General features: G+C 29.1%; 2 protein-coding genes across 6 annotated transcripts; both read right to left on the bottom strand.

Moving 5' to 3' along the window:
- Positions 1-47: 47 nt before the first annotated feature.
- LOC108751723 lies at positions 48-4,748 on the bottom strand. Of its 3 annotated transcripts, XM_018492071.1 has the most exons (6): positions 4,669-4,748; positions 4,393-4,578; positions 2,531-2,700; positions 1,003-1,110; positions 450-737; positions 48-319 (listed from the first exon to the last, which is right to left on the bottom strand). In XM_018492071.1, the coding sequence occupies exons 1-6, from the start codon at positions 4,679-4,681 to the stop codon at positions 71-73; spliced, it is 1,014 nt and encodes a 337-aa protein (XP_018347573.1). In that variant the 5' UTR covers positions 4,682-4,748; the 3' UTR covers positions 48-70. The 3 variants fall into 3 exon arrangements, with proteins under 3 accessions (XP_018347573.1, XP_018347582.1, XP_018347592.1); XM_018492080.1 differs by lacking the exon at positions 4,393-4,578 and having other exon boundaries at positions 4,669-4,698; XM_018492090.1 differs by lacking the exons at positions 4,393-4,578; positions 4,669-4,748 and adding an exon at positions 3,607-3,690.
- A 2,781-nt stretch (positions 4,749-7,529) lies between these two features.
- Positions 7,530-19,848, bottom strand: LOC108751492 (DNA (cytosine-5)-methyltransferase PliMCI-like). Of its 3 annotated transcripts, XM_018491726.1 has the most exons (16): positions 19,639-19,848; positions 17,396-17,954; positions 16,889-17,252; positions 16,470-16,796; positions 16,236-16,388; positions 15,610-16,072; positions 14,426-14,619; positions 13,610-14,027; positions 13,094-13,408; positions 12,833-12,984; positions 12,289-12,623; positions 12,097-12,208; positions 9,972-10,121; positions 9,346-9,512; positions 8,863-9,106; positions 7,530-7,945 (listed from the first exon to the last, which is right to left on the bottom strand). In XM_018491726.1, the coding sequence occupies exons 1-16, from the start codon at positions 19,703-19,705 to the stop codon at positions 7,604-7,606; spliced, it is 4,362 nt and encodes a 1,453-aa protein (XP_018347228.1). In that variant the 5' UTR covers positions 19,706-19,848; the 3' UTR covers positions 7,530-7,603. The 3 variants fall into 3 exon arrangements, with proteins under 3 accessions (XP_018347228.1, XP_018347235.1, XP_018347232.1); XM_018491733.1 differs by lacking the exon at positions 17,396-17,954 and having other exon boundaries at positions 19,639-19,669; XM_018491730.1 differs by lacking the exon at positions 19,639-19,848 and having other exon boundaries at positions 17,746-17,801.
- Between the last annotated feature and the right edge of the window lie 5,222 nt (positions 19,849-25,070).

Below are 25,070 nucleotides of genomic sequence, written 5' to 3'. Positions count from 1 at the left end.
ATATATATATATAATTTCTTAATGCACGTAGGAAACGTTTGCTAATTTTGTGTATTTGAATAATAATAGATTATGTACTGTTGTCTTTCTTCTTTACAAAATTAAAGGAAGCGTCATCAGTCGCTCCAAGAAAATGCTCTTGTGGTGTCACTTTTATCTTCTTACCAATTCGTGATACAGAAAAATCTATATTTTTAAATTGTTTTTCATCTATTCCCATTTGTAAAGGGTGAACACAGATTTCAGGATCTTCACGAAGAGGAACTGATTCCACATGGCATTTATTATTGTCCATACGTCCATTGAATGCGATTTCATGCTGATATAAGGTGAAAAATGTTTTTTTTTTTTTTTTTACGTTCAGACTACTTTGAATATACATATCGAATGTATAATAGTAGTATTCATAACATAATATTATAATCAAATTGTATGTTATTTATGCTTACCATCGTTTCTAGTTCGTCTTTTTTCCTTATTGGATTTTCATTCATAATTAAATCCTGTAGTGAAATCTTATTGGTTTTCAAAAGACCCATGATTGCAGCATTTCTATATAATTTATCTTTCTGTTTAATACATTTATCGTTTAAATTATTAGCCTTAGGTTGATTTACTTTTATATTATCATATTTGGAAGAATTTTGAGATATGTCTTTCTCACATTGAATCTCTTTAAGATTTCTGAAGAAACTCTCTTCCCAATGTTTATTTGAAAGGTCACGTCCACCATTTACCTATGTCATATTAATTTAATTTTTTTAGCTACGTCAATTAATCTTTAAAAATTAATGTTTATTTTTATTTAGCTTTTTTATACTGCTTAGATGTGCAGTTGATGTGTAAATAACATAAAGTTAATAAATTTTTCTTCAAATATATATTTTTTAACACAGAAATTAATTTTATCTTAAAATCCTAACGCTATTATTTATGATTAAAATAAAAAATGTATTTTTGTTAATGTCTTAATTATCTTTTTAGATAAGAATATTTGCTTACCTCTTTAACGGCAACAGAGACTTCATGTTTGTCGAAAGTAGGTTTTACTCTACTACATATATTTACATCCATGTTATCATTTTCTGATGAATCAGAGTCTTCTAATAACTGAAATTAAATGAGCGAATAATTGTTTAGAAATAATATATACAGAATCTTCTAAAAGTTCAGAAAAGCTAAAATATTTCGAAAATGACTAAACTAAAGCGAAAAATGTATAAACAAAGTTGTAGAGCTAAAGAAAATGTATCTGTTGATGATAAGGGTTTGACTTTAAATAAAGTCTTCAAGATCAAGATGAAAGTTAAGTTGAATTTTTCGACTAGAAATTTCCATTTTATATTGCATGTTCTTTTATTATCTCTTTAAAATCTTTTATTCATAATCTTGACAACATACATCAAAATCAAGACCATTGGAGGTTGTTCCTCCTATTTTCATTTTTGCATTGAAACTAAAAATAAAAACAATCTCCTTGGGTAATGCTAATGCTGACTATATTGTAATTTGCAAACTTCATAACATGGGAGGTACTTAACGGAAAAATACTTTTGAGACTTTCACGGGTGTTTTCTTCAGAGGTGCCAAAGGGTGTAATGCCATTAGCAACCCTGATAGCTATCTGTCTGTGTTCTTGCTGCGATGTTGTCGAAAATAAAGCGCATTAGTTTTCAGCAAATTTAGAACAAGTTGTATAAGTCATTTGCCTATGGTAGAACATATGAATTCAACATGTGTTGCTGCCAACTTGCCATGTATTTGTTGTCAACGATTTATGAAAATGAATGATAAATCAAAAAGTTTTCCATGAATGGAAGTCATTTTGCTGACATCAAAATGAGCAACAAAATGTTCTCCATTTGCTCTGAATCTGCTGACACAAAATGTTTCAAATCTGCTCTCGTGTTGTTGAATACGTATGATTATGTATTACGTTTTCAGCAACTAGTCGAAAATTTGTGCTCAGCATTAAATTGCATGATTTTGCAAAGTATGCTTGACTAACAGGGAGAATGGAATCATGACACGGCAATAAAATCCTTTGACATCTGAGGAACAATATTTTATGATAATGAAAAGTTCTGGAAATAAATTACAAGAATATGCAATAAAAAAAGAGTATTCTACTGAAAAAATTTAACTTGATCTTCATATGATCTTGCAAACTTCGTTCAAACTCTTATCATTTATTAGGTATATTTTTTTAATCCTACAATTTTGCTTCTCACATATTTTTCGCTATATTTGATCGTTTTCAATATATATTTGGACTTTTAGAGTACACTGCATATATAAAATCAAATATTACTTTTCATGTATGTGTTAACATACAATGACTGCAAAAATGTACAGGCGAGATACTTTTAAAAAAAGGATTTCTTTTTAGAAGGTAAAGTTTAGTAACTAATTAGCAATTTATTAACAAAGAATAAAATTTCTCAAAATTATTTTACTTAAAAAGATGTATAATAATTAAAGTACATTATCTTAATAACAATAAAATGAAACATTTACTACATATACTGACACGTATGTTTCGTGGTTTCCTCACTGATCTTTCATTCATTTTTTTATCTTTTGCAGCCTGACTTGGTTCTTGCAATAGATAGAACTTGGCATCGTTGTCTGAGAAAGTAAGTGCTGTTGCCTTCTTAATATCATTACGCAAATCCATTTTTGAAAAACCTGAAGAACACACTAGAAAAATAATAGATCTGGTCAAGCTAATTTTGTTAGATAATTTGTGTCCAGTGTTTCTTTAAAGATGCCAGTTTTTGACCTTGTTGAATGTTGCTCAATTTCTATAATATTAGATTGGAGCAAAATATTTTAAATTTTTATATATTTTACTGCAACACATTTTTTTAAATGGCAGCTTCATTACCATTATGCAACTCTCAAAAACATTTGATGAAAATCGATGCCTTATTTCAAGGAGATATTGCTGAATCTATTATATAGCATATTTAACGAATTATTTAATTTTAAGAGATCTCTCAGCTCATTCAGTTTGTCACAAATTTTCAAAAACACCCTGTACATTTTTCAAAATAAAGTTATAAAAAATAGAAGCAGAAATACACGTTTCACAATTTATCAAATATTAAATTTTCAATATTAAATTTCTCTATTGATTTTTGTTCTTATGTTCAAATAAAAAAAAAACTTTAAATAAGATCAAAATATATTTACAAATAAAACCATCAGCGTACAATGTTTGTTTTCTTGCTGGATTAGATTCTTGCTACTATATTGGCTGAGATGCTAGCATTAATTTATGGTTAATGAGTGGTGGCAAAATTCTAATCCAGTTAGCAATCCAGCAGGAAAACATGTGTCGCTCTTAAGCCACTGGCTTAAGAGTTAATTAAACAGTTGAATGAATTAATTAATATTGTCTAAACTAAATTAATTTACAATACTTGGGTGCGAATTTGCACCCAGGTATTCTTTACAGATACTCAAAAGGGATGTGTCCCTTATAAGGGAGATAATATGTACTACATAAATAATTGTATTACAATTTTTCGGATCAAGCTAATTTATTATCTATATTGTTATTTCAATAATACTAAAAGAAGCAATTAATTTTATCTGTCTTACTTTTGTTCGACTGCAAAAACAGAAAACTAAATTGAAAAGCTTTTCAACTTGCTCACACACTGATCAAAGTCACATTTTTATGTATTTGATAATATATACGTATATCTTTAATTTTACGCGTCCTTTTTCATAAATTTTTTATATTCTCGCAAATTAACTGCTGTTTATATCGGTAATTGTTCAATTTAGCCACGTCACCTAAAAAATTGAAATTAGACTCATTCGACGCGTTTATATTCGAAACGAACGGATTTGATCGAGAAAAGCATCACTTTGTCCCGTGAAATGAGATATTAACGAGATATTAATCGTTAACGATTATTCAGGTTAGGAAATTTGTCACAGCTACAAATTATGTATGTACTGTCACCGACGAGATACTATTAAAGATCGTTAATCCTGGGCAAATTTTTGGCGGTATAAAAAGGGTTCCAAGGGCCCGGAGGTAATTAAAGAATGCTGACATTATCGACAATTAATATAAATTTGCTATTATTGACATAAATATTTGGCTCATACATTATTAAATTCATAATTTTTTATTACATAAATGTTCTATAAATAAATATGCACACTTGTAAAGCTATAATATCTTATATATTGCAGAAAAATTACAATTTTTTCTCTGCAGTTATCATCTCTGTTGATAATAAAACTTTGATGATAACACTGAAATCACAATTTTAAAGAAAAATCGCGTATTATTGAATTCTAAATGCATAAATACGTCTACTAAACTAATAAATCATAAGATTAGTACAATATTATTAGTTTTTAATTACTTACAATATTCACAAGGACGCGAACTCCCGTAAGGATGTCGGTCTTTAATAGTACCTCGTCGGTGGTACTGCGAATACTGCGATGCGAATTGCAAACATGCGCAGTTACATACGGTCACATTTTCATACTCTATGACTATAGACGCATCCTCTGGCTGTGCTCCAAAATTCACTTTATTCACTGCCAGCGCTAAAAATTTAGGTTGCGTTCGGGAATTAATTACAAAATTAAAAAAGGGGGCGATTGAAAGCATATGCCAAGTAAAAAACATAAACTCACAGGCTCCTAACATGTTCTTTGGTTACCGCGACACATTTTACCGCGCGACAAGCGTTTCCGCATCCAGTGTGTACTGTCGCTTTGTCAGTGAAGTACTAAATGAACACAGACAGATAAAGCCCATTCTACATTAGCGCAAGCCGATCGCAAGTTTGTTGCGACAGCCAATCTGAAGTTTGCATTTTGAAATCAACACTTCATATTGGCTATCGCAACAAACTTGCGATCAGCTTGCGCTAATGTAGAATGGGCTTAATGTATTTGACGTATGGAATATTGCATGTTATTTTAGATTTAGCTTTATTAAACTCAAAAATAACTTAATTAATTTTTACCGTTATGGCCAAGATTTTGTATTCCCTATTAATTTTTGCACCAATTACACAATAGAATTTTTTTGCAGGCATTTTATTAATAATAAACAGCGCGTGCCGATTTTGTTTGAGCATCTATGTTACATGATTTAGCCGATTGGTGACATCACTTGAGCTACGTAATGTACGCAACTAGCGTATAAATGCTCCCTTATTTTCTGCTACTTTTTTTTTGTAATTATGCAGGAGACGGGCTTATTCACCGATTATAATATATTCACCGATTATTAATATAAACTATACTTTATATAAAGATATTTAGAAAAATGTTTATCTTTAAACATTATCTTTTAAATATTTAATTTACATACATTTATGTTTAATTCTATGATATTTTATTATATAATAGATATTTTTTAGTTTTTAGTGTTCTTACGCTAAAGCATAGTGAATAAAGCAAAAATAAACAAAAAGTTTTTTATTTATTTAATACCTACAATCTTTATTGTTTGAGACAATCGTGATTTATCAAAAAGTAATGATACAAGACTAACGTAGTCAATTTCGTTATTTCTTATTAGAAAAAAATGTAACGTCATTACAAGTAATTACTTCCTAACTCTGGTGTCTCCCACTATTGAATAGCCTGAATTCCGACACCGTCGAGATACTATTAAAGACCGACATCCTTATGGGAGTTTGCGTCCTTGAAGTGATTAAGTGTTAAAAACTAATAATATTGTACTTTAATTTTATGATTTATTAGTTTAGTGGACGTATTTATGTATTTATAACTCAATAATACTCAATTTTTCTTTAAAACTATGATTTCAGTTATTATATCGTCAAAGTTTGATTAAATCAACAAAGATGATAAACTGCAGAGAAAAATTTAATTTTTTTGCAATAGATAGTATCTCGTCGGTGGTTCCCGATCATAAAGAAAGGCATCAAACATTAAAAAAAATAACACTGAATGTGTGTGTAAACTAATAAGGACTAACTTTTGGTACTTTCCAGCAAATGACACAGTGATTATATGTCATCTTCATTTAACATTAGCAAACAACAAAGATGTAATGGATTTATTGTATTATACAGTGTCATCTCTGTGTCTCTTTGTTAAAAAGCACCCTTTGCCAGAGTCTGCACCTAAAATAAAACGCGTTTTAAATCTAAGTATATACATATTTAAAATAAACACAAGAATATTTACTTGTAAAGTAACATATTTGTGATAGGAGTGTGAACTAAAAATATATATGTAAGGTGCGTGAGGTGTGCGTTACCGACTGTGTCGATAGAAGCGCGTGGTGTATGTGTGTGTGTGTGTGTGGCGCGTCGGTCGCGAGTTAGATACAAAAAACGCGAGAGCGCGTTCTTCTTGAACTTTGAGAGACGAAAGCGTTCCCTGAGAATATGTGTTACGAGAGAATATTTTTTTCGAGCGCGAGTACGTTTTTCGAAAGAATTAAAACGAGCGAGTTTTTATCCAAAGACAGAATTAAGAGATTCGCGAGAGATTACGCGTCGTGGCGTGCAAGAGCATCGCGAGTTTTCCAGAAAAAAACTTCACGCCCGCGCGAAGAGAGAATTGTAACGAGCGTTGATAGTGAAAACGTGAGTAAATATATATTTATTGAACTTGCATCGAACTATCGAGCGAGATGTTGTATTTCTAACGTCTCACATATATAGTTGATAAAAATTATTAAAAAATATTTTGCAAATAAAGATAATATACAATTCTCATGTACAATATATAATTTGTACAATATTCAATAATAATAATGTTCGTCAGTTATAATTCAGACTTCTTGCAAATCTACTTTGATATTTTCACATATAAAACCCATGATCAATAAATTTATTTTTCACAAGTAATGATATTATTACTGTAAGATTTATATACAGTAAAAAAAAGAAAGAAAAAAAAACACTTTGTATAACATTCAATGATTATCCTCGAATTATGGCAAATTATTTGCAAATCTATTTCAATATTTTTATACATAAAATTCACAATAAGTCATTACTATTTGTTAAATAAAGTTCACTATGTATGGTTTGTTTGCAATATTAAAAATTGAAAATTTCAGTAGTAACAATATCCACTCAATTTTATCAAATCACTTGCAAATTTTCACATTTTCACTTATAAAAGCTATAAAACAGTTGTAGATTCTTTCTATACCAGAATACTACCTGCATGCTATGTGAACTGTGTAAGTAACTGTGAAATGTATTTCATAATGCATAAATTAAAAAATAATATTAAAATTAGATTTTAAAAAGTCACAGAATATGACAGATATAATATGATTGCTTCAATTCCAAAATAAGAGCTTGTTTCTGATGAGTTTCGAGAAGTATCAAAAATATCTAAAATATGAATTATAACGCAAGTTTATCCTGTTCAATACATATTGAATCAGATATTAGAATTTAATATACCAAAATTAATACTGAATATTAATTTGAAATGTAGAAATAAGATGTAAAAACTGTTATATTTCATAATAATAATAATAATTGTTCTTTCTTCGTTTCATTATCTGCACAAATATTATCGACTGCATCTTTATCGTTATTAAGATTGTTATTTGCGTTATTGTGAGTTATTAAGACATTAGGTATGTTTTTGTTTCGTTCATGTTTTCGTCATTTTCATTGTAGCTTCCATTAAAATTTTCGTTGAAATTATTGTCAACACTTTTACTTGTTGTTGCTTCAGCACTACAGTTATTCGTAGGCTTAGATTCTGTGTTTAACGTCATATTACGGATACACTTTCTTATTTCATGTCCGATAGCAGCTGCCAATGGTGGTGGCACCGCATTACCAACCTGTCGATGCTTATCAGTTATTGTACCAAAGAAACGATATGAATCGAGAAAGCCTTGCGATCTTGCACACTCTCTCACACTGACAACTCGATTTTGCACTGCATGCAAAACACGACCCTGAAAATCAATTATTAGATTGAAATTAAGGACTTTCCAAACAAATTTGTATAGCCGCATAATGCGTAGAAAAAATTAATTAATTAAAGTTATGTTAGCATACAAAATGACATTAGATATGATCTAATTAATCTTGCAAATGCTTTGAAACATTCTTTGATCAGTTCGTTCTTTCTTCTAATCAACGAAGTATTTGAAACATTAAGTGAATCGCATCTCTAGCTTTCTAAATTACAATATCTCCAGTTTGATGAATGTTAAGATAAATAGTAAATAGGGTTGGCTACATTAATCTAAATAGTGGTTAACTTCAACGATTAATATCTTCATTAATAGCTTCACAGGACAGAATACCACTTGTTTCTTCCAGATTCTTTCGTTTCGTACAAAACGTGCATAATTTCATCAAGCGGAGAGATATTTATTTAAATGTATACCACTATAAATATGCAGCTGTATCATTTTGTATGCGAAGGGTTTTAACTGCTACGTTCAAATTGTATCTACTATATCGAGATTGCAGAATAGGTATTCAATTTGTAGTATTTTATAAAATTATTAAAAATTAGATTTTATACTTTCACCATTTTAAAACCTTTACTAGGAGTGCGTTCCATTTCCACACTCATACATTATAAGCATTAGTTCTTCCTCAATAGTTTATCAAATATTAAACAAAGACAAATGAGGGTTAAAGCCTGCGCACAATAGAACAAATATTAGGAACAGGAATAAATTAAGATTTCAATCTATCGGATACCAGTTATCAGAATACGTGGTTTTTAGTAGGTTGAAATCTTAATATTTATTCCTATTCCTAATATTTCCTCCATTGTGCTCAGGGTCTTATAAGCGCAATGCGCAAAATAGAACGCATCATCCTAGATGTGTATCATTTTAAATATTTAACAACATACCTGTTTACCCATCGGCTCCGGATTAGTGATAGTCGTACTGAAAAACCCGTTCCATTCAATTCTTCCGTACAAACCCTTCCAATTATTGTGTCGACTCGCGGTATGTGGTAAACACCATGGAATCAAAGTATTAAATTGTTTATCAATAGGATCACACAGTTGCTTTCTAATACTGCACCTACATACTCCACGGAATGCATTTGTCGTACTTTTCCCAACTCTCTTATCATTATACATATATTCTCTAAAAAAAAAAAAGATAAAATTTGGATTTAGTCAATTAATTAATATAATTAAAGAATTTAATGATTTATTAAGAAAGAAATAGTTAAAAAGTATTGGACAGAATGTAATGTTTGGTTACCAAGCAAAAGATCTGATTAGCTACATATATGATACATATATGATTAGGAATTTTGAGTGGGAAAATATCCTCTAGAAAAAAGCTTAAACTAAACTGATTCCAATAGATGTTACACGTACAATTTCTTGGTATAGGTACCGTCACTCAATTGTACTACAATATTCGGCAGATCACGCCAATCAGAACCATTTGTAATTGGAATGTAGCTCATTCGCGCTTCTACAAGCGGAGACATTTCTTTGCATATGTGATCCGTTAATTTTGATTGATACGGTTTACCTCTCATCTAAAATAAATCAAATAAAAACTTTAATATTTGTTTCTAAATATATTACACACAACAATTAAGGGATCATTTTAAAATCTGCAAATATTGTCAATATTTAAAAGCCTGGAGCTTCCAGAAAATTTTCTAAGTGCATTTTAAAGGATAAAATCTTGACTTTAAAACAGTTAAAATTATATTTTTTGCTTCATCGAATGATTTTTTTCGCGAAGACAGAAGCAGGTCGTGTCAAAATTCTGAAAGTTTCATAACTTTTCACTGGAATGGGGCATTTCTTGATGTGTGATTGTGTGTTGTATTAGTTGTCTAAAATCTTATAAAATGTAGGATCCAGAAAAATTGTCCTGCAATCCCTGAAGCTGGGATACAGCTATTTAAAGATCGGCAAAATTGGCAGGTTTTAAAGTGATTTCTTAATTGTTATGCGTATATACTGAGATGCATTCCTATAATAGTTACCTTCCTTTGAAAATGTGTTATCGGTTCACCAACATAAGACATCTCCTCTATATTTGAACCACATTTAATTTCTGGTAAATCATACAGAGCATCTTTTACAGTAATTGCTCTGTATGGAGCAGATTCTTTTTGAACACAATTGGTAATATACTGAAATATACATCATACAAAAAACTCTTCATGATAGTAGATATCATGTCAATATCATCATACATGAGGTCTATCCCAAAAGTATCCGACTTTTGTGCATTTTTATCCTTAGGCATTGTCAGTTATGGGAAACAGGCATTCAGTATTTAGGGGAGACCTTGAAAAGTATTCCCACCAAGCGACACAACCCAACAATTGTTCAGTCGGTAGAGATAAGTAGTTGTGTGAGCGTCGAAAACTCCGAATGTTATATTATTCATTCATCTCACCTGATTTTTTTTACTAAACACGGCATTTGTTCAACTTCGCCAATCTCCGTACAATTCAGATATAGCCTCGTGTGATTTTTGATTACTTTTTAAGTTGAAAAAATCATAAATTAGATGTCATAAACGAATAAGCTTAGAATTTTTGACGCTCACATAATTAATCAATGCGTACCGTTGCCGACTGAACAGCTCGTTAGTTCGTGCCGCTTGGTGAGAATATTCCTCACAATCTCCCCTAAATACTGAATATCTATTTTCTACAATAGAGAGGATGCTTAAGAACATAGATATATGTAGAGGTCGGATATTTTTGGGATAGATCTCGTATATTTTTTATACATTCAATGTGCGATTGTTCACACATCGACTTGATCCTGATAATTTCTATCAACTGATTTCAGAATCAATATATCACAAAATATATTCTCTGTGTGTGTGTGTGTGTGTGTGTATTACACACACACACACACACACACACACACACACACACACACACACACACACACACACAATATATACATATATACATACATACATACATACATACATACATAACAGTAAAATTAAAGAATCATTAAATTTTTGCTGAAAAATGATCTTTGAACTATTGCAAGTTCGTTAAAAAAAATCGTACAATTATCTTTTTAACTATTTGTCATTGTCAGTTTAAGAAATAAAGCCTTTACTTTAAACTTCTTCATTTGATTTTTCTCTAAGCTGTTTTTATATTAGAAAACGAAGTAGGAGATTCAAAGATTTATACCTCGAAAATTTGACAAAGTCAAATGACTCTATGAAGTTGAGTTGTAAACATTTTTTTCGTGATTCAAATCAACATAAATTTGAAAATTGAAAACTGCTTTTTAAAACGGCTTATTCAAAGTTGTCACAGAAAATGAATTAAAAAATTTTTTTACTTTTCGAGATTTTTCATATGAAAATGGAAACTTGTCCATGACCAATAGAAAATATGTAAATTTTAACATTTAGTATCAAGGATAATAAAAAAAAGAATGCAGTTATGAAAATAGGGCGCCCAAAAAGGGCGATCAAAATAAAAATACTGAATAGAATATAAATTTTAATTATTTTCTAAAGAGAAGAAACAAATTTCTTTTTAAAAATAAAAACAATAATTTTAGCAGTCCCTGAATAGTTTTATGAACAATACCATACATATATGTCCTCTTTATAATTAGCGCGATTTAAATGTTATCTCTTTCGAAAATACATACTAATTAACTAATATTTGTGCTTTCATGTATTTTTACACTCTAATAACCACGCATTGACTCGTACTTGCCAGTTTCTGTATTATTTTATAACTTTCGCGGATCGTTTTTATTTTTTAAATAAAATATATTTTTAATTATATACTTCAACACTTTTACAAATTAGAAAATGGAAGTGAAATAGTAGTAATAACTTTCTTTTGAAAATATCGATTTTTAATGCCATGTTTATGTTTTCTACAGAAATGACCTCTTTGATTAATTTCAAAACAATGCACCTTTTTTATATTATAGAATACTTATATTAAGTTATAAAGGTCTATCGGTCAGAAGTTAGATAAGTGCAAAATTTAAATTAATTCCGCATAGATATTATTTCATCGATGACTACTTCTTTTTTATTCTCACTGTATGCGTGCATGCGTGTGTGTACGTATATAACATAAATATAAAACAGAAAATATAAAGACATACCCTTTTAGAATCCACAATTACAGCTAATGAGCAACATCGTTTACTGAATACATGTGTTGGTATTGGAAACTTTGGAAGTATTTCTCCGGGTGCAGCGGCTAAGAGTATCATCCTACAAATTGTTAAATTGATAAAATAAAATTAGATATATTATCGAACATTTGATTGCAAATAAAGGAAAATGGAACAAACCTTCTTCTCGTTTGTGGTACCCCATAACTTCCAGCTTGAAGAATACCAAATGTACACTGATACCCCATACGAATAAGACATCTTAAAGTTAATTTTAGTACCATACTCTTCTTACAAAACACAAAATTTCGCACGTTTTCCATCACAAAGAATTTTGGTCTATAATAATCGCAGTAAGATAAAAATGTAACGATAAGAGAATTTTTGAATAAAGAGTACTGTCGTAAATTAAAACGATTCATGCCACTGAAACCCTGACATGGCGGTCCACCGCATAAGAGTTCAACATCTCCTTTCTGGGGAAGTTTTTGGCCATTATTATCTATACGTTCGCCCTGAAAAAGAAAACAAAATTTTATTAAATTATATCAAAAAATAATCTCATTATATGGTTCTTTTATATATATTAATATTCTTGTAGTTTAAAGAGAAAAACGATTAAGAGACACAATGTATCCATTCATATCTATTCAAAATATTAATATAGTGACAAGAATTTGTTTAGTATGAATTAGATATAGAATATAACATAATAGAAACTTACATCCATCACTCTTTGTAATAGCTTGTTGCAATCCTCCGAGAATACCATAGTCTTCGGATTATTTAAGCGATACGCATTTGCTGCAGAGCTTTCTTTCTCAATTGCCCACAGACTTTCAGCTACACCTGCTTGATGCATTCCTTCAGATAATCCTGTTAAATAAAAGTGATTAATTATATGATTTAAATACATGTAAAGATGATAAAGAAGATAAAAGAAGCTAAAAGAGAAAATAAAAATATACTATATAACATAATGTACCTCCACAACCAGCAAAAATATCCAACATTCTCAATTTTCTTGGTATAGTAGGATAATTTATAGGTGTTTCGATAACCTGCTTTTTTTCAGTTCTTTCCACTTTCTTTGTAGATTTACATTTTCCCTTTCCGGATTTACTCGTTTTAATAATCTCGTAAGGCGGTTCATCGAATGTTTTTTCTTTAGGATTGTACGCTTCAGTAAAATAGAATCTGTTGGGGCCATCCATAGACCATTCTTCAATAGACTCACTCATATTTTTGAAATATGCGAGATAGCATTTACCAGCAACTACAGAGAAGTTTACGGTGCATACTACAACATGTAAATAAAGCAAAGATATTTTAGAGATATAAGTAAATCTTATCCTAAATAGATACTTTTAAGAGAATTTTTTCCAATATAAATAACATTTATTTTGAATATCGATTGTTGTAATATTAAAGATATTAAAATTAATATTTTTAGAATAATATATTTAAAATATTTATACATTTTTTAATTGTTATAACTTACTTTCATTGCTCCAATAAACCATATTAATGTCTGATTGCTCCATAAGCGCTATATCTCGGTGAGTATTTTCCGGCCTGTACATTTTATTCACTTTAATAAAAATGTCTGTCGGTGCCACTAATATATCAGTTGTCGTAGCATATATTGTATTAATGTAACCGATGTGATAAGGTTCAGGTGTATCAACATTTGAGAATGATGATTTATCGTCTACTTTTCTATAAAATTCTGGATATGTATCTTCATCTACATAACCTATCTTTAAATTTTTAGATTCTTGATATTTTCGTTTATGTTCAAACATAAAAGCATTTGGGTACAAAAACACTGCATTACCAACTTTATACTCTTCACCTTTGTGTTTTATTAACTCATAAATCACTTCTTTATTGCTTTTTACTTCTATTTGATTATAGACCTAAAAAAACAAAAGAAATATTACATGCCTTTCTCTAAACACCAAAATAATAAATTTCAACAGAAATAAATACGTGCATACATATACTCGCACACAAACAAAATATACTTTTTTATGTACAAAACAGTAAATAGAATGGTACATAAAAAATGATTTAATAGAAGAAAAGATGTAAAGGAAATAATTTTTGTCAAAATTGTAATAACAAAAAATATTTTTAACGGTTTACATCTTTTTAATTGTCCAAGAAATTGAAAAAAACAATTATTATTAGATATCTTATTAAATTAAAAAATTGTTTTGGTAAAAATTGTACTTTATAGAATTAAAAGAAATTCAGTTTTTAGATTAATGTCTATCATTTAAATCTCTCTGACTTTTTCTTAAGTATTTCATACCTTAGGTATATCCTGTTGTGTTAATATAGCTAATCGGATACAAGAAGGACAGAATCGATGACTAATTTGTTTTCCTGGGCATTCGGGATCTGGTGGTGGAGCCTCAAATCGAGCACTGTCAGGATCATATTTCAATTTATAAAAGAACGTTTTACCATCTGTATCTTTTATATAATTATCTGTGTCCATATTACCTGCAATGTAAACAATTGTATGTAAATACAACTTAGAACATATATGTATAAATAGAAGAGGAATTGAGTGCTAAATCTGAGCACGTATATATATTAATTATTCGAAATGGATTCCGATCGGAATTATTCATTGGTTTACATTAAAATATTGTTTCTTTTTTCATTTTTATAAGTCTTTAAAGATAAAAAAAATGTTCAAGAATGGAAACTTAATTTTCAAAGTGACATTATTTTTTAGTTTTCGATATTTTTCTTTCATTCTGATACCTGCTATAGCTAAAAGCGTACTAATTAAGAATTATTTTAAAATTTTTGTTTCAGACGAGCAGAACCATCCCAATTATGGAAGTCATGCGCAAACGTTTTTTTTTCTTCATTAATAACGTCACAGCGATTCACTAAAGGTAATTTTCATTTTTTTTATATATATAAAAATTCCTACGAACTTTTCAATATTAATAAATGTATAGAAAAAAACCTGATATCACTTTTATGTTCTTTATAAAAAATTCTTTATAAAAAATTTGTAATCGATACGGCGTAATATAATGTACGATACATGACAAATTTATAATCTAATAAATATCTTAAATTATTATTCACTTACTAAAGATGACCTAATATCTAAGGTCGAAACATTCATCATTTTTCATATACGAGATTGTTTGAATAGATATTTGCACTTGGATCTTGCATTGACTTTTATGTTTTTTTATTAATTAGTTTTGACTTATGTTACTGATATGAGCTATAAAACTTTTGTATGAAGCAAATTTTAACTTTAGAATTGTATAAGTCAAAAGTGAATTTTTCAATTTTTTAATATTTTTTTGTGAAATTGGGTACACTTGGATTTCCTATTTATGCATACTTTAATTCTATAAAAAATGTTTTGCAATAAAATTAGAAAATTTTGGTTGTAATTCGTGATAATTGTTGTCATTCCAGTATCTCTTTAAAATGATAAATAATTTAATATAATGTTCTTACCTAGTTCAGACCAATTCTCGGGCATTTTTTTATGAATAACGGTTGCCTTTGATCTAACAGATTTGAATGATGCCTCGCAACATTGGTCGCTCAGAAATAATTCTATAGGATCCGATGTTTCACCAAGTATGGTATCAGTACCTCTACGAAGACGATTTGCATGAAATCGTTTTTCTCCATTTTTGGTTTCCCACATAAATATAACTTTACAAATTTGTAGAGGAATTGTGGGATCTCTAGGTTCCAATAAAACATAATCGTTTATTTCGATTTTTTCGTTTCCGACAGTAACCGATTTATAATATGTTTTTTGTGCATCAACAATTTTATTTTCTTCTTCCCATACGATATCTTTCTTAAGTTCTTTAAAATCTTCATTTTTACTTTCTTGTACCATTTGATCTGCTAGACTTTCATATTGCTCTTCATTTTCATATTGCTCTTCATCAGAATCATTTGCTTCCTACATATATATATATATGTATAAACGAATACTTAACTAAATATTATAATACATAAATTTTCAAAAATCATAAAAAATGTGAATCTACTTTCAAAATAGGTTTTTTTTATATAATAAAGAGATAATTATAAATAAATTTTTATATTTTAAAATTAAATTATACCTGAATTGCCAAGTTTGGACATCTTCTTCTAATGCATGCCTGCTTTTGAATTCCCTTACCTCCAAATTTGATCATATCCTTACAAGCAGGACAACTACCACAATCAGGTTGCAAACAGTTCTCACAAGCACGACATCGCGTCCTTTTTAATAACTAACAAAGAAAAGAAAATGCTTAACAATATAATACAAATAAGAAAAATATTAATTATAATATATACATAATGACATATACCTTGTTATTATTATTATTATTGTGCTTAGCAAGTTGACCGGCGAAAATATTTTCGAACATATTGTTAACTAATTTGGTCGTAGTAGCCATTGACCAGCCAGGCGTTTTAACTTTCGGTGCACGTTTCGTTAGACGAACAACTGATTTCTTACCCAGTGTGACACCAGAAAGTTTCATAAGAGATCGCATACACGGAGCCGTAATAAGAAGAGTATCTTCAGCACCAGCACATTTATCAAATGACACAACTCGTTCACAAATAAATTGTGCATGACGTAATAATGTGTCTTCTGTAAACGTCATCGTTTCCTTAGGAGGTACTACTGTCTATAATACAAAAATATAGCAAAAACAATAAAATAAACAAAAAAAATGTGATAGTACAAAATACACATTAAAATATGAAACAGCAAATTTACTTGAAGTTTGTTCAGCAAGTCTTCATAGGTTGAATTAATTTCATCTAACAAAAATTCTATAACTAATTTACTCATATATATCTTCTCTTTAACAGCATCCATGAACGGCGCATAAGTTTCAGACGGTTCCATCAAAATATATTCCGCAAATGCAGTACCAAAGCCTACTAATGCCAATTCTCCTCCGTCAAATCCAGTAACATACCATTCATTTATTGGTCCCATATCTTTTGTCGGTATACCTCCTTCGGGTGACGAATTTTCTTCATAGATAGGTTTCATATATCCAGAAAAATACAACAGTACGTTATTATCTACGAGTCCTGTATCAAAAGGACACAGATGTCCATTCATATCATAAACACTAAAAAAAAAATTTTCTGTTAGTATATTCAACTTTATACATGCTTCTCTTAATATTAATATTCCTTAGATATTTTATAATAATTTTAAAAATAAATGTTACATGCACTTTATAAAGCTGTTTAGAGATAAAAGAAAATTCACCTAAAATGAGTTAATTTATTTTGTGGTCTCTCATCACTTTGATCTATAAAAGATTCATCTCCAATAAATAAACACAACTTAGGATCAGTTAAAGCTATTTCTTCTTCAACTGCACCATTTGGGTGTCCTTGATACAATTTTATATCATTATTTAATTTCTGTTTACAATATTGACATCGTTCTATTACAACAGATGCCTTTTTATTTTGAACTTTTAATTCAAGCATTTTTTTACTTTCCATTTTCATTCTCTTCTCTGGATTTTCTTTTATCTCTTCTTGACTTATTTCTGGATCATGATTTTCCTTATCAAATTCTAGGGTAACATTTTTATTTGTTTCTATTTCAACCTCATGAAAATCGGACACTATTGCTTGCAAATTTGTTTCAGTAGTCATCTTTTTTTTTATTGATGCTTGCTTAGGAACTCTATCTAATGCAGATGGATCTAAATTTATACTGGAATTTAATTCAGCTTCTTCTGTTACTCCATCTAATTCTACATTGTTGTTCTTCCTAGTTCGATATGGTTTCTTTCCACTGCAATCTGAGTCACTCTCTGCCACAACAGTCCAAATAACATGAATTTAAGAGTAATATTCACAAATAGTTGGCTATTTATAATTCAATCTCAGATTTAATAAGGAATTTGATCACTCTCTTACAGTATATTAGATTAATGCTTACTAAAAGCTGTTACACATAAAATTAGCGAAGTTAAATGTGTAAAATATATAAATATTTCAAACGATTAATTGCTTAATAATGACATTGTCATGTTATTTAATTAGAATACCCCTATATATTATTTTATTGCTCCATTATTTCGAAGTTTATCATACAACCTTGTTCCATTAATGTATAAAAGATTAATTTTAATTTCAGTTCGATTTATGTTTTCTTTTTCTAAGAAATAAACACTTTCTAAGAACTAGAAAAAAATAAATAGTATGTTAAATTAAGATTAAAATTAATCTTACATTGGTGGAATCGATCTATCACTGCATTTCGATACTTTATATCAACCTTATATCTAACTCTTAATAGGTACGATATGCAAAAAAACTTAATCAGTAAAACATAAGCAGTAAGCAAATTGACAGCAATCACTAAAAGACTGTAAGGCTAAGTGTAGGTAACAATAAATCTGAATTTTTAAATTAAAAAATCATAAAATTCTTCACATACTAGTGAAAAATTATATTTCACATTTATTATTTTTACTTATTTCATATTATTTTTACACTTAAAAGTGGGATAATTTATAATCATGTCATTAATTTGGGATGCATTGTAAAGTGAAACAAATAGGAAATTTGGGACTGTCTCTAACTTGGCACAATTGATCACTAACTTAAAACATACATATTAAAATGTCATAGGTGACTCCAACATCTATGTGTTCTTGTTTGAATGTTTCTTCGTAATATATATTCATCGATGATTATTATTATGTAGTGTTAAGATATGTTCTTGTACTCTCGCCTTAGAACATGCACACGCACGTTCCAAGCTTACATATAAATTATGCGCAAACGCACAGCAAACAAGAACAGATAGATGGAGATACTTTTATTACATTTAGATACGATATGGCTCTTTCAGTATATGTATGTTCTAAGGTCACTAAATTTTAGAGCCATTTTGACTAACTCCAATGAATTTTAATCAACAATTAGATTGAAATTGATCAATCACATTTCGCTTAATGATAGGTGTGAATCACAATATTCAATCAATTCTAATACATTAAACCATCGATTAAAGTTAATTGCTGTTGGTCGAAATGGTCCTTAAATACAATTGGAAATATCATCCGAGTGCTATATATCGTTTTAAGCTTGTTATTTTCAATGTTAAATAATGACAAGATGATATATGGAAGCACCCAGGTGATATTTACGAACACAGCCTATAATGCAGAATACTTTCAGTCTAAAATCAGACTATACTGTATAAATACACTAAATTAAAGGAAAAATGTATATCTTTTTCGTTCTTTTTTATAATTTTTTTCTAGAAAATTAAAATTATATATTTTTCCTAAATTGTCATATTACTATATTATATCATTTTACATTACGGAGCAATTATTGAGCTGCGTTTTTAAGAAAAGAGAAATGCAAAACAAAACATTTGATAACAGTTCTTGGAGCGATGAGGCTGAATGGTACCTAGCTAACAGCAACTAAGCGGCCACAATTCCTCAACAAAATACATATAGAAAATTCCACAACACTAACCTTGTTCGTCCCTTAATGACTGAGTGATGAGGTTGCGTTTAACTGCGTGACGTTTTTTGCGGGTCATTGTGAGAAAGACGAAATCTGTGAAAATGTTTATCTGCTACTATTCGTTCCCTGATAACACTGATCACTGTCAATGATGCTCTCAATCAAATAGGATGAATGTAAGCTCATATGTGTATCAATGTGCCCCGCTACTCCTGCTGACTCCCGCCATTCACGAATTGAGATACGTTCCCGCCAACGTTGATTGAGAACAGTGTTACCACATGCCTTTATTGATTTTCTCTTGAATTATAGCCCTGGGTTATTCTTAAGTTCGGATCTACAATAGCTGTTTAAAGCCGTAAGAAATTGACCAACTACAGTCGAATGCGAGGAGAATAATTGATTGTGATTCGTCCATTCCTTATTGCTTAAAGCTTAAAAATCTATTGTAGATCCAAGATTATCCCGATAGACGAATCACAATCGATTATGCTTCTCGCATTCGGCTGTAATTGGTCAGTTTCTTCCGGTTTAAAAGTGCATTCACATGCAAGCAGCGGAAGCAGCAATCAATTAGCTGGGCGATACAGGCAGTAGTGTAAAAAATATTTTTTACACCATTGCACTGTAAAAATCGCCTCGTTGATTGGTTGATATACATGCACACATACATAAAATTTTTCGCTTTCCACACTTTCACTCTACAGTAAAAGTTATAAAGTGATCGATACCTATTGATATCCTGGAAGAATACATCAATAGCAACCATCAATAGGTGCCAAAAATTAAAGTGAGTATTAAAAGTTAATATTCTTCGAATATAGGCTTTATTGCGTGATTTTGTTTTATTTCTTGGGTTTGTCACTCACACAATTTATCTATACCTTAAATATTTCAAATTGTGTTACAATAAGCGATTATTATGTTTGTAATAACTTTTTGTTACACGAAATCGATGCAACGTACGCAATATATTTAATAAAAAGTTGACACATTGTGGCTTTTTGTTACTTTGAATTGTATAATTTTATTATTTTTGTTTTATTCCATATTCTTAATATTGAGAAAGTAATAGGTAAATTATATAATAGATAAAAATTATATTTAAATTATATATCTCTAAATGTATATATCCGGAAAAAAATGTTTCATATAAATTATATAAAAATATACAAAATTATATATAAATTTCTGAAAAAATTAGTATAAGAAATTATTTCATGAATTCTGCCACAAAATCCTAATTGGATTTTAGTTTATTTTACGTAAAATATAAAAAAGATTAAATTATCAATATACTATAATAATATACGGAGCTCGGTCGTATTTAAAAAATAAAGATATTTAAAGTATATATTTTTAATAAAAAAGATAAAAGAATTACTTAAAAAAGAATTATTTAGGATTCATCTGATCTATTCCTTAATCTTTAGTACACATCTTAATTTTTGGCAACTTTATTACTTGGATATCCTTATTATGTAAATTCGCGTTTGTAGATATCTCATTTTTGCGATACATAATAATGCGACACCCCGAGCGTATTATTGCCGTCCCCCTCCAAGGTCGCCGAGCGAATTCCGAAGTGATGACGTAGTGAACCCCCTCCTATCCGCTCCCGCTCCTACGTTGTTTGCCGGGCGTTCTCCTTCGCTGTTCACACTTCGCCGGCCGCCGCTTCTCCGAACGGATTGTTGACAATCGCGTGTGAAAAATATTCATAGTTTATTCAATTACTTATTCTTATTTTATATGATTTTGAGAAACGGATATCGCATTTCGCGTTTTGCTTTGTGGCATCTTTGTTACTTGTTCAATCCTACTAGAAGTACTTACGCGAACTTCTTTTAAACATAATTAATAATTATTCACGTTGAGTATTTTTGATATCCTAACATTACGTCTTAATTTTCATTATTCTTTTTAATGATTTATACTTAAATAAAGATTGATAATATTCTTTATATCCTTTATATAAGAATACATGCAAATTTTTTTAATATATTACGAAACAATTTGCGCTAAATACAGCTCTGGTTAAAAGTATTAAATATTTTGTTAATCATTATTCAATTTTTCAGTTAATAAATTAATTTAAGGCACTACTATTACTATGCAAATTATTCTTTAAACTTACATACGTATAATGCCGATCATAGCTTGGTACAATAACTGTTACTAATTATTTAAAATATAAAATCGTAGGAATCGGTAAAAAAAACTGATACGACTTGTTTAAAATAAAAAATAAAAAATAGGTTTTGGAAACATTTAAATATTAAATAATTGAACTAAGATATTCATGCTATGTGAATGCGTAACAAATTTGAGAAACAAAGCAAAACCCGTGCAAAGTTTATTCATCGAAGAATATTATAAATATAACGAATAAATTATTTTATAATATACATTAATTTCGACGGTTGACGCGGGACCTTGGCACGGGTCGGCACGGGGTGGCACGGGGTGGTACGAGGTGGCGTGATGTGGCGCGTCACGTTAATGCGTAGTCACCGCGCAGTCATTCCTTTACCGAGGCTCGTACAGGTAGATCGCTGTGTCGCGTGCTCTCTTCTTTACGTTCCTTTTTGAAACATAATCGCAAAAAATGCTACATATAATACGAAACGTTGAACTTTATTAACATACTCATAGTATACGATTATTAGTTTGCACGATTAATTCGTAAAAGGAATGAGATGACGATCATGTATAATAAAACAAATATTTCGTACGATTCATTTATTTAGAATCAAAACGCGATAGAAAACAAAATTTGTTACGTTTTCGCGATAATTATGAGTGACAATTATTCTTATTTAATGTAAAATTTGTTTTTAGCTTTAGTATAACTCGATTATGCTTCGAACAGGACTATCACACGAGCCATAAAAATTAGTGCTAATAAATATTCTCGTGCAAATAACATTTCATGCGATTTCTACTTTCATAATTAATATAATTTGTGAAATTAATATTTGAAATTTAATAAACTTTTCGTTTTTGTGCATCTTTCATGATATGATTTGAATAAAAAATTGAAATTGAATTGACGTAACTTTGGAACTTGTCGGTATTTGTCGGTAATAAAAGAAATATTTCACTTTTTTAAATAATTTCTAACTTATTCCATTAATTCTAATTAGATCTTACAGACATCGTAATAAGAGATTTAGCTCTTTTTATATATTATGAATCTATTTCGCAGTGGTGACGAATTGATATTTATTTCTAAATGTTAACTGATAATTGCATATAGTATATTACATTTTTTTAGATGACATCTTCCCTCTCACACGAGTATGACTTTGACGTGTGGGAGGGCTCAGTACCCAGAGGATTTACATGAAAAGAACGGTTTTTTCTAAATATCTAAAAAATTTTTGGATGCATCTAAATGATATATCTAGATAAATTTTTAGATATTAAGTAAAATCGTTCTCTCCGTAAAAATCCAATGGGGAAATTAACGTATCGCCGATTTATTTGTGAAAATGAACGAACCACAGCCGGTTCGTCGTGCGTTTGCTTCGGGAGTGCCGTTTAAATTATCGGACTCAAGTTATAGTCCACGCGCGATTATAATATTATTCGCGAGTGTTTTACGCGAGTGTCCTGTGCGAGAGGGTGTCAACCAATTCTGAGAGGAGGAGGAGGTCTGGGGGAGACTTCGGGCACCGGTGGAGCAACTTTATGGTAAATATTTTTTACTTCTAAAATCTTAATCTTTTTTTATTATTTTATTTTACAATGACTTAAAAATAATAATTAGAAAAAAAAGAGGAATTATTAAAAAATTTTAAATTTTCTATAAATTTATTCTTGTTTAAATCTCCTTCAGAGAATGTATAATTATTTTCATAAATATCTAATTAAATGATAAATAAAAAATCCGATGCCTATAAAAATTATGTTTTTAAAATTGCATGATAATTTTTTATAAAACTTTGAATGCGTTTATGTAGTAATTATTTTTTTAAATAATGATTATTTCTTTACCCTGTTTTTTTAATTTAGACTTTAATTTCTTTGTTACAGAATCATCGTAGCGACGTTGCAGATAAAACTCCACTGTTGCGCATCAGGTCGGTGAGTGATGAAAGATTAATTACGTTTTTATTGAGGTAATGGATGTATGGTAATTTCATTAGTATTCCATATATCTAGATGCATGTATGCATAACAATTTATAACAATATTTGAATAAGTATACATATAGCATTCCATACATCTGTTGCCTTAAATGGATAAGTTAAAATAGATTAAGATAAATTTAATTCTGGATAGCTCTTTTTATTAAATTTATTGTGCATATGAATTTAATTTGGTATGCATACGAAGGTACTTTCGACTGTATACCATACACACGCTGTATACCAGTTTAATCATTGAATTTTTCAGAAAATTAAAAATACCATGAGGTTAAATAATAAAATATTATTCATTAATAATTATATTGATTGTTTAATAATACTGTTTGATCAATTTTAGAATCATATAAATTAAAATTTATTAAATTTGCATATTTATTGTAGTTAGAAATATATTATAATTTTTTGCAAATATAAAAATATAGAAAATAAAGGATAAGAGATTAAATAAAATTAAAATATATTCTTACTCAAATTGACTCATGATATTCATATATTATCAAATACATTGAGAGAAAAAATGATTACAACTGTCGTAATTTAACTAGAATTTACAGTCATATTTTGAGACAGCTATAGTATTTATAGTAATTTTAACGTACAAATATAGTCAATTATGCTATTATTGATGGTTGCACATACTACTTGAGAATCTTTAATTTTTCTTAATATAGTTTTTGTTACCACATAAATAGTAAATTAATTTTCAAGAATGATTGTATTCATTGTAATTACGATTATATTTACTAGAACAATAATGTTTATTTTATAGCAATAATAAACGTTAAAATGGACTTCCTAATTATAATTATTTTACCGTGCAATTATAGTCACAAATATTAAACACTTAATGTATCTATTTTTTCTCTCAATGTATCTATTTCCGAATATTCATCCAGGATTAAATTTTATATAAGTTAGTGCAAGAAACAATTACATATAAACAGATATTGGTTTTTAAGAATTTTTTTCAATTGCCTTATAATTATATATATATATACGTACATTTTATAATGAAATAATAACAAATGTTTTAATGTCGAGTAGTATAATTCAATTAATTTTGTTTTTTTATGGAAAATATTTTATGATTCCTAATTATTATTATTTATCTCAATGCACTGACTTTAGCTTAAACTTTTATAACGTATCCATATATAGTAATTGATAACTGGATTTTGTATACCAGTTAAAGTAGTAATATGATGTGAGATTCAATATAATTTTATCATAAAATAGAAAAATTTTGTCTAATAATTTTAAAATTGTGATGAATTCGACGTCACTTAA

This window comes from Trachymyrmex septentrionalis, unplaced genomic scaffold (assembly GCF_001594115.1).
Source record: "Trachymyrmex septentrionalis isolate Tsep2-gDNA-1 unplaced genomic scaffold, Tsep1.0 scaffold112, whole genome shotgun sequence".
Taxonomy (NCBI): domain Eukaryota; kingdom Metazoa; phylum Arthropoda; class Insecta; order Hymenoptera; family Formicidae; genus Trachymyrmex; species Trachymyrmex septentrionalis.
This window is presented reverse-complemented; position numbering and strand designations above follow the sequence as displayed.

Coding starts and splice junctions, on each gene's coding strand:
- LOC108751723 (XM_018492071.1), bottom strand. Junction 2,701..4,392: donor TTCGCGTCCTTGTGAATATT/GTAAGTAATTAA, acceptor TTATTTTTCTAG/TGTGTTCTTCAGGTTTTTCA. Junction 320..449: donor AAGACGAACTAGAAACGATG/GTAAGCATAAAT, acceptor ACCTTATATCAG/CATGAAATCGCATTCAATGG.
- LOC108751492 (XM_018491726.1), bottom strand. CDS start 19,705: ATGACCCGCAAAAAACGTCACGCAGTTAAACGCAACCTCATCACTCAG. Junction 12,624..12,832: donor TATTACAAAGAGTGATGGAT/GTAAGTTTCTAT, acceptor TTTCTTTTTCAG/GGCGAACGTATAGATAATAA. Junction 12,209..12,288: donor GTACCACAAACGAGAAGAAG/GTTTGTTCCATT, acceptor AACAATTTGTAG/GATGATACTCTTAGCCGCTG.